Source organism: Gadus chalcogrammus, chromosome 23 (assembly GCF_026213295.1).
Source record: "Gadus chalcogrammus isolate NIFS_2021 chromosome 23, NIFS_Gcha_1.0, whole genome shotgun sequence".
Lineage (NCBI taxonomy): Eukaryota > Metazoa > Chordata > Actinopteri > Gadiformes > Gadidae > Gadus > Gadus chalcogrammus.
Window position 1 is genome coordinate 15,929,549 of NC_079434.1, and position 10,320 is coordinate 15,939,868.

A 10,320-nucleotide genomic window follows, 5' to 3' on the forward strand; every position below is an offset into this window, starting at 1 on the left:
ATCATCTAAACATAATTACTATAAGTGTGGGTTTTTATGTTGGATTCACATCGTCGTACGCACATAGTAGGCTCCAACTGCGTGATTCCTTATTATTTGTCGGTCATATAATTAAAGTGTAGCCCACCAGTGTTGACTTGGGAACAGCGGCTGAACAAAGAGAAACCAACTCTCTGAGCAGCTGTTGAGGGGCTTGGTGCCCTGCAGTAAGGTTCAACACGTCAGTGTGAGGTATCAGATGCAGCTTCATGAAGACAAAAGGATGTCACAGGAAACCTTCTCACTGGGCTGAGCAGCTGCTCAACGTCATACCCAGAGTGAACAGCAAGATGATGAGGAGGATTCATGAATTCAATTGGTTGGATTTACCTTTAGGGCATTTTGTGGACGACTTTTATCCAAAGCGGCTTACATTGATTCATACACAAATTCACTCACCGAAGGCGGAGTCAACCATGCAAGGCGACAGCCAGCTTGTCAGGTGCAGTTAGAGTGAGGTGTCTTGGTCAGGGACACCTCGACACTCAGCTGGCGGAGCTGGGATCAAACTAGCAACCTCTCAGTCACAAGTCGACCACTCTACCTCCCGAGCTAAGCCAGGAGGTCAATGAAGACCTTCCTCATGTCTGTATGAGTGTGATTGGATGTTGTGACCTGGAATGTAAATCCAGTTGTGACCGAACATGAAGGAAGCGGGTTGCCAGGTCGCAGGTTAACATTTGATTTGTTAATATTCTCCTCAGGGGTGTACACCTTCGGCCTGTTCACCGTGGACATCTTCGTCAACGCGGGCCAGGTGGTGACGGGGAACCTGGCGCCCTACTTCCTGACGGTGTGCAAGCCCAACTTCACGGCGCTGGGCTGCCAGCAGGCGCTGCGCTACATCAGCCACCAGGAGGCGTGCACCGGGGACCAGGGGGACATCCTGAGGGCCCGCAAGACCTTCCCCTCCAAGGAGGCGGCGCTCAGCGTCTACGGCGCCCTCTACCTGGCCGTGAGCAGAACCGCACCACGCACACCTGCATGGCTCACACCACGACGCACAGCGGCATGTCACACACCACGACACCCACCATGACACACACCGCGACGCACACTACGACACACACACACCTGCGTGTCACAAACCATGACACACAACTTCATGTCACGCACCGCGATACACGCGGGCATGTCACCCACCACGCCACACACCACGACACACTCCATAACTCACACCACGACACACACACGCCATGACACACACACCACGCGGCCCCCCCACAGTCGCTCCAGGCCCCTGTGGACGAGGGGTCCTCAGCCTCAGTGTCTCTCTGCTCCAGATGTACGTGACCTGCACGGTGCGCGCCAAGGGGACGCGGCTGGCCAAGCCCGTGGTGTCGCTGACCTTGGTCTGCCTGGCCTTCCTCACGGGCCTCAACCGGGTGGCCGAGTACCGCAACCACTGGGCCGACGTCATCGCCGGCTTCGTCATCGGGGGGGCCATCGCCACCTTCCTGGTGAGACTCTGGGAGGGACGGGGAGGGACTGGAGGGGCCGGAGGGGGGAGAGAGAACCAGCTGGAGGGACACAAGAGGGGGAGAGAGAACCAGCTGGAGGGACACAAGAGGGGGAGAGAGAACCAGCTGGAGGGACACAAGAGGGGGAGGGAGCAGGTGAAAGAGACGGAGAGAAAAAAGAGAGAAAGACGGTCGAAGACAGAGAGACACAAGAGGGAGAGAGAGAAGGTTAAGGAGACATGGAGACAGGGGTGACAGGAGGGAGGGAGACTCTGAGAGGGACAAGGAGAGACAGTAGGGAGAGAGAGCCGGTTAGAGAGACACAGGAGGGAGAGGGAGCCGGTTAAAGAGACAGAGACACGAGAGAGGCTGTTAGAAACAAAAAGAGACAAGAGGGAGAGAGAGCAGGTTAGACAGATAGAGACACACAGCCCTACGGTCCCCTGGGGGTTGTCAGGCGGTAGAGAGGCTGATGATCCAGTATAGTTTTTTCCCGAGCAGCTGTCCCCATCCCTTCCATTAAACTCCCCCTCTCGCTCTCTCTCTCTCTCTCTCTCTCTCTCTCTCTCTCTCTCTCTCTCTCCCTCACTCCTCTCTCTCTCTCTCTCTCTCTCTCTCTCTCTCTCTCTCTCTCTCTCTCCGTCTCTCTCTCTCTCTCTCTCTCTCTCTCTCTCTCTCTCTCTCTCTCTCTCTCTCTCTCTCTCTCTCTCTCTCTCTCTCCTCTCTCTCTCTCTCTCTCTCTCTTTCTCGTTTTCTCCCAGCTTGAACTTGATATGCATTTTACTCAAACAACGCTTTCAGTATCAAACTGCCCAGAGGCATGAAACGAGTATCTTTTATTAGCATATTGTATGAATATGAATGAATGGTTCAATGCTATAACTAGGAGGGCCTATCCACTAGCTGGGCAGTGTGAGACATCCAGGGTCGTGCAGCCCTGTTATTGTATCAGTGTAGCTGAAGCGTCCCACCGGCTGATCACAGGACATAAGGGATGCCTCTCACCAGACTCTGATCAGACGGCCAGGCCTCCATCCTGTTGTGGCTGGAGGCTGTGAGGTTTAGAGGCTGTGAGGCTGGGATTCTTTCGCTGGGTTGTGAACGATGGACGACACACAGTATACCAGGCCGACAGAGACAAACCACACACAACCCTTCTTCTAGAGAAGACGACGATCGTGTCTTCAGTAGATCCCAGGTCATTACATTGTTCTGTCAAAGCTTGGTAGAAAGTCTCTTTGTGTGTTTCTTTTGCGTGGTTCCCGTTGTTGAGTCTGTGTTCTATTGTTTGTTTGATGTCTCTGGGTCTGTGTGTACATATTCGTGAGGCAGTGTTCCTTTTGGTAGATATATGAAATTATGCTCAGTTTCTTCTGTCTATTGATGTCGGATGAAGAGCAATCCAAAGATGAAAGGCATGATGCTCTCTCCTAGGGAGATAATGGGCAGGTCTTCATGAAGGATTAGCTGGATGGTGTTGAGGGCAGCCTGCTTCTCTCCAAGCTCCATCGATTGAGAGGAAAGCCTGAAATTAGATGTTCATTCGTGGCTTTGAGGCGTACCGTCTCCCCTCATCTCATTGGGCTTCATTTTCGAAGAATAAAGATCTTCTTAAGTGCCCTGTGCAGAACAGGCTAGGCCCCACCAAGGCAGGGGACGCCAGGGGGTCGTAGGGGCTAACTGCATTCTCTTCATTCAGACTCTGGCCCCTGTCCCTTTGCATCGTGAGCATGCTGATGGACGGCCGTACCGAGGGCGCTAGCGTTAGCTGCACATCCACGTTTTCTGAAGAGGGCAAATTGTTACTGCTCCATTAACTCCTTTCACATCTCTGCCTGAGACTCAAGGAGAAATGTCCGCTCCATACCAAATACACGGAGCTCTGTGTCTACATGATCTCTCTTTAATACCAACAGACATTGTAACATACACACACACACAAATACCCCCACACAAACACAACCAGACGCACACACACACATCCAAAAACACAAACAAAGAAACACACACACATCCAACTACACACAGACAGACAGACACCATGCCCCCCCCACAGTCCATAATGGCCGCCTGTGCCCCCCCCCCCCCCAGGTGGTGTGTGTGGTGCACAACTTCAAAGGCAAGCTGCTGCTTGGTGAGGACCCCCCCCCCCTCCCCCTCCCAGGACCCCCTGCCTGGTGGGTCGGTCCTCAACATGGGCCGGGTCGACGCCACCCTGGAGAAGTACATCGCCTCGCAGGTGAGACACACACACACACACACACACACACACACACACACACACACACACACACACACACACAGACACACAGACACACAGACACACAGACACACAGACACAAAGACACACAGACACACATCACAGGTAGCAGGCGTACATCAGGACAAGCGACGGGATGACATCATCTATGACATCATCGATGTCAGATGATCCGATACAGCTGTGCTCCCCCGGCAGTCACATGATGTGTTGACGCCTGCTGTTGCCAAGCAACCAAAACCGACTGTCCCCCTATTAGCTCTGTTTAGCATCACACGAGGAGATGTGGTGCTAGGTGGAGCCCCCTCACCTCTATTGGGGCCTTCTACTGGGCCTACCGGGGCTCCTCTGGATCTATGGAGCGCTGCATTCATCACAGGGAACAGACGAGATCCAGAGATACCTGCAAAGAAGAACTGTGTTCGAAACATAAAAAAATAAAAAAAACGAGCCATTTGTGGGACTCGCTGCAGCACACACACACACACACGCACGCACGCACGCACGCACGCACGCACGCACGCACGCACGCACGCACGCACGCACACACACACACACACACACACACACAAAGACACACGCGTACGCACACCCACAGCCCTGCTGCTTCCAGGAGACGGATGATGATGATGAGGAGGAGGAGGGGGGCTGGTCCCTCAGAGGAAGGGCTCTGGCACTGGGCCGCTGGCTGCGTGACGGCCTGGTCCGCCTCTACCAGCTCCTGCCAAACAAAAGGCAAAGCAACGTATGCACGGGTGTGACACCTTCAGGCGCCAAGACTCTAGACCCCCACCGCTTCTCTCTCTGCTCTCTCTCGCTCTCTCTCTCTCTCTCTCTCTCTCTCTCTCTCTCTCTCTCTCTCTCTCTCTCTCTCTCTCTCTCTCTCTCTCTCTCTCTCTCTCGCTCTCTCGCTCTCTCCCCCTCTCTCTCTCTCTCTCTCTCTCTCTCTCTCTCTCTCTCTCTCTCTCTCTCTCTCTCTCTCTCTCTCTCTCGCTCTCCCACACCTACTAGCCATCTGCTGTGTGGTTGCCACCTACGCTCCGCCCCATATTCTCACTATTAACCCAAAAACCCCACATGCTTAGGAAAGGCACCAAGGAAAGGAAAGGAGTGGGTCTCTAGAGCGTTTGGCGTGCGTGTTTGAAGTGCTTTATTTCTATATTTACTTTCTCTTCCATTCTCTACTCTACTCAACTGAACCGGTCCATGTATCAAGACCTGAACCAGATGGATCAGGACCTGAACCGGTCCATGTATCAAGACCTGAACCACATGGATCAGGACCTGAACAGGTCCATGTATCAGGACCTGAACAGGTCCATGTATCAGGACCTGAACAGGCCATGTATCAAGACCTGAACCGGTCCACATGGATCAGGACCTGAACCGGTCCACATGGATCAGGACCTGAACCTCATGTATCAGGAACTGGTCCATGTATCAGGACCTGAACCGGTCCATGTATCAGGACCTGAAGCACATGGATCAGGACCTGAACCGGTCCATATATCAGGACCTCAACCGGTCCATGTATCAGGACCTGAACCAGTCCACATGTATCAAGACCTGAACCGGTCCACGTAGCAGGACCTTAACCACATGGATCAGGACCTGAACCACATGGATCAGGACCTGAACCGGTCCACATGGATCAGGACCTGAACCACATGGATCAGGACCTGAACCACATGTTTCAGGACCTTAACCGGTCCACATGTATCAGGACCTGAACCAGTCCAGATCTATCAGGACCTAAACCGGTCCATGTAAGGACTCCCAGCAGATCTTCTCCTGGTCTTTGGACCGTGAGTCATTGTGTATCTCAAGGCAATGAGAATGTAATGGTTTTGTAATAAAAAGTCCTCTTCCTGATTTGCAATCAAGCATTTTGAATTGGATGAGCAAAGGAGCAGAACGGGAAGGGGTAGACATGGTCCTCAGTATCAGTGTGTCTCTAGCTTCACCAAGACAGGACACAGAGTAGGGGAGGTGTAACTGCATCGTCAGATTAATATAATGTTCATAAAGGTTGGATATGCAGGAACTGAATGAACTACTTCAGGTTACATTCCAGGAACTCCAATACCTCTATTATTCTCATAGTGTTCTCATCATTGCTGTTCATTTATATTCATGGGGAATAGCACGTACACTCTAACCAAGCCAACATCCAAACACATTCAACTCTCTTTATACCTTAATATAATACATTTATCAAACTAAAATGGTCCATAATCAGTTAATTTGGACTGTTGATGAAGTTAACACTGACGTCCCCAACAACACACCCTCCGCTCATGACAAAAGTTTCCCAGACGATGCTAATGGCTCCTCATGAGCTGTAATGTATCCGGTGTGACTCGCTCTCTTGTTGAGGAGAGACGATAGTCCGACAGCCACCTGAACGGGTGTGGTGTGCTTTCAGATCTGGAACGCCGACAAGGGCTTTATGACAATGGAGGCCGACTTCCAAGGTACTGTAGCGGTCAGAGCTACAGCCGGACCCCCTGCCTGCCCCCCGGCTGTCCCCGCCACACCGCCCCTTTAAGGCCTGTGCATGCTAGCACGTTAGCCACACAGCCAGGCACCGTCACGTGACCACACCGCTAGGGCTGCCCTGTGCGTACACGTCTCACAAATCAAACACACACCTTCAATGCAAAGTAGTGATGAGATGTAGAGCGACCGGGGTCTGGAGGTGAGACCTGAACCTCATTTGGTACAATTTAAGATCCTCACACTTTGTCTCCAACATCCGCGTCTGAAGAAGGGATCTGCTTGCCCGGGGGCGCATGGTGTAGCCGTATTACTAAACACTGAATCTAACCCGGGGAGGGATCGGTTGAATGTGTGGCCAGGTTTGTGCGCGGTTCTTGTTCAGTGGCACTCAGGGCCAGACGGGCCTTCTGCCCTGACATGTTTCACCTCCTCCGCATGACGGGCTAAACATGGTCAACCCACGACCCTCCGAGCTCCTTCCTCTCTCTGCTTCTTCATCTTCTTCTTTAGTCGCCATCTTAAAAAGAAGCCCCACTTGCCTCTTTTATTCGGTAAACCCCCTCAAAGCGTATTGAATGTCTGGAGATGATCTAAATTGTTAATTAACCAAAGCAATTCATTTGTTTTACTCCCTGAAACGTTGGATTCGGCCCTGAGCGATTCTTTTGTGTCGTGTGATGGGTGTTTTGTAACCGTTTAAACGGCAGCATCGTCACGTTATGTGGCTGAGTGTATCGTTTCGTTAGTTAGAGTATGTAATTGCGTGTGTGCTTAGGAGGGTGTATGCCGATAAAAGACTGCTGTTTCTCGATTGGTTCTGCATCCACTTCATCCTCTTCCTCCTCTTCATCCTCTCACTTTGACTCTGGTCTTCTTCCTTCCACAGAACCACATCGCCTTCGCTGAGGTCACATGACGTTGAGTCGGCTGTCCGGGAAACCCACTGGGCCTCCAGCCTGTTCACCATCCAGTCCCGTTAGCATTAGCTTACTGATCCACTGTTCACCATCCAGTCCCGTTAGCATTAGCTCCTAGTTTAGACCCGCTGTTCACCATCCAGTGTCGTTAGCATTAGCTGCCAGTGCAGATCCACTGTTCACCATCCAGTCTCGCTAGCGTTAGCTCCCAGTGCAGATCCACTGTTCACCCTCCAGTCCCGTTAGCATTAGCTCCCAGTGCAGACCCACTGTTCACCCTCCAGTCCCGTTAGCATTAGCTTACAAATCCACTGTTCACCATCCAGTCCCGTTAGCATTAGCTCACATTCCAGACCCCCAGTTCACCATCCAGTTCCGTGAGCATTAGCTTGCATTGAAGACCAACTGTTCACCATCCAGTTCCGTTAGCATTAGCTTACATTGAAGACCCACTGTTCACCATCCAGTCTCGTTAGCATTAGCTTACATTGAAGACCCACTGTTCACCATCCAGTCTCGTTAGCATTAGCTCCCAGTCCAGCCCCACTGTTCACCCTCCAGTCCCGTTAGCATTAGGCCACAGTGCAGACCCACTGTTCAACATCCAGTCCCGTTAGCATTAGGCCACAGTGCTGTCCAACCAGACCTCCACCATTCACCATCCAGTGCAGCGCCAGACCACCCACCGTCCACCATACCTCTCTGTGGCTCAGCTTTGCATTCACATGTGTATACATACGGTATATCTATATTTACATCTATCTATATATAGATATGTATGTATGTATGTATGTATGTATGTATGTATGTATGTACGTATGTATGTATGTATGTATGTATGTATGTACGTATGTATGTATGTATGTATGTATGTATGTATGTATGTATGTATGTATGTATGCATGTATGTATGTATGCATGTATATCATCTATACTAGTGACCTTCTCCACGTTGACCTTCTCCACATTGTAAGTAGACTTGAGGAGCCAAGAAGGTGGATCAGAAGTCAAGAGCTTTCCCACCGATCAGAAGGGGTTCCTCACTGTCAGTCAGCCGTGAGTTTCTGAGCGAGGGGCCAGAGGAGGAGATAATCGGAGTCAACGAGTGGAGCTGTTCAAATGTAATTTGTGTATAATACTTTTTGGTCAAATATATTTATCCTCTCTTGCATTTTGGGGACATTTGAAAAGCAGAATGGGACACTTAATGCATTTGAAACCTTTTTGTACATCTTTGATTTGTTTGACAAACGGCGGAGTTTGTAGTCTTTCCATGTGGCGTTATAAACTGTTCACATCTCCAGACGGCAGAACCCGGGGGAACCCGGGTTCCACCTGGATCTGGGCCGTGGGTCGATGTTTCCATGCGGTCCAACGAGACCAAACAGGGTTGCGAGTGTCACCAGACAATCACAGGTTCCTGTTTCCCCCCTTTCTACCTCCCCTGTGTGTGAGTGTGTGTGTTTGTGTGCGCATGTGCCGTGGGTGTGTGTGTGTGAGTGCGTACACGTGCGTGTGCATTGTGTATTTGTGCTTTATTGTTGCAAACAGCACAGATGTGAATTAGATTTGAAAAACGTAGCAAAGAGGTCTTTCCTGCGTTGTCTTTATCGTGGACATTAAAAAAGGATATACAGGATTATATGACAGTTATATGCAACATAAGAGTTGCTGTTGGACTCACAGGCCAACACTGAGATTTTTGGTTTGTGTGCTTGTGGGTATATATTAATCTGATGTAGTTTATAGCTAGACGTCTACTGTCTCATCTGTTTCTGTTACCTAACGGTGTTACAACAGGTTCAACCCTGTTCTAGTGTAGTTGACTTGTTTCATGTTTTTGCAACAGATTCACATTGACACTGGTAGGGAACTCTCTGTTCCTTAGACCATTTACAGCGAAAAAAGAAAGCCATGTATCTATTTACATTTGATCATCTCTTTGATTCAACCAAAGCCCTATCAGACCTGGTTTACGACGACCTCAAGGTGGCTTATTGAACCTGATTTCCTCAGACCACAGCACTATGTTCCTCTCTGCTTCTGCTGCGCTTTAACCGCCCCTGCAGAGCTTCTGCTTTCTGCCGACCAGTGGGGGAGACTCGAGCTCCTCATCGTTGATTACGAAATCAATCAGAGTGATAGAAAGCTTGGTGTACCTCATCACGCTTACCCCAGAGGGGCGTGGTCACACAGATGTAGATGTTCAGACCACCTTCTCCAGCGTCTGCGCTGACATCATCTTATTTGACACCAGCCGCAGATTCCGGAGGGCTGGGATAACACTGGGGAGGCTTTTCCAGTGACGTTCCATGGCTGAGTCTGCGCTTCTTGATAATGCTATGAAACTTGGTGAAAAGGAATAATTCTATATAGAGAGATCTCACTTGTGCAGCAATCGGCTCCATTCTGATCTGCAACTGTTTCAGCTCCCCTTCACCGCATTACAAACGCAACGTTCGGAAATGTCAAGCTAGTCGTTTGCTTCGGAGGATCACAGCATATGTCGTGCGTAAACGAGGCACACCTGAAGGTTGAAGCCGAGGTGCTGTTGAACTCGATTCTGGTTTGGTTGATGGGTTAAGAGTTCTAAGCGGCTTGTGTTTCCCTGAACGATTCAAAGTGCCAACGGTTGTGAAGTCCTTTTCTTTAGTAGCAATAACATGCGCGACTTTGCTTTCCCCATTGGTTCAGAGAGTAACTTTGTGTACAAAGTCTCATTCTGTCGGCCCTAAATTTTCTATTTTTATAGTAATCACTGAAGCACTTAAATAAAAGATAAGAAAGAGAGTGGAGACTTGAGGCAGGAACATGAAGCACTTTAAATCAAGGTACGGCTCCTATCATCGCTATGAAGTGTCCGCCAGTGCGGCTCGTGCTTTAAAGAACAATGCTGCCGGGTATTCAGGATCCATCACGTATATACGCTCTAAGTGCATTGTAAGAGCTGAAATAATATTCTAAGATATTCTACTGAAAACAACTGTAAAAAATGTACACGTTGGAAATATTTAGATATATCCTTTTGGTCATGTTGTAAATTACTACTGTCTTGTTATGACTGTGCACTGTATGTGTGTGAGTGTCTGAAGGAAAAAATATGTACGGAAACATCTTGAATATTATTTTATTCTGATATAACTAC

At 49.9% G+C, this 10,320-nt stretch overlaps 1 protein-coding gene across 1 annotated transcript in view; it reads left to right on the forward strand.

Annotated features, from left to right (window-relative positions):
• Nucleotides 1-7,226, forward strand: part of LOC130377239 (phospholipid phosphatase-related protein type 5-like) — a 28,818-nt gene extending 21,592 nt beyond the window's left edge. The window contains 5 exon segments of the mRNA XM_056584273.1: nt 744-994; nt 1,323-1,499; nt 3,591-3,647; nt 3,649-3,738; nt 7,145-7,226. Coding sequence (XP_056440248.1) covers nt 744-994; nt 1,323-1,499; nt 3,591-3,647; nt 3,649-3,738; nt 7,145-7,174 — 605 coding nt within the window. The 3' untranslated portion in view covers nt 7,175-7,226.
• The last annotated feature ends 3,094 nt before the right edge of the window (nt 7,227-10,320 follow it).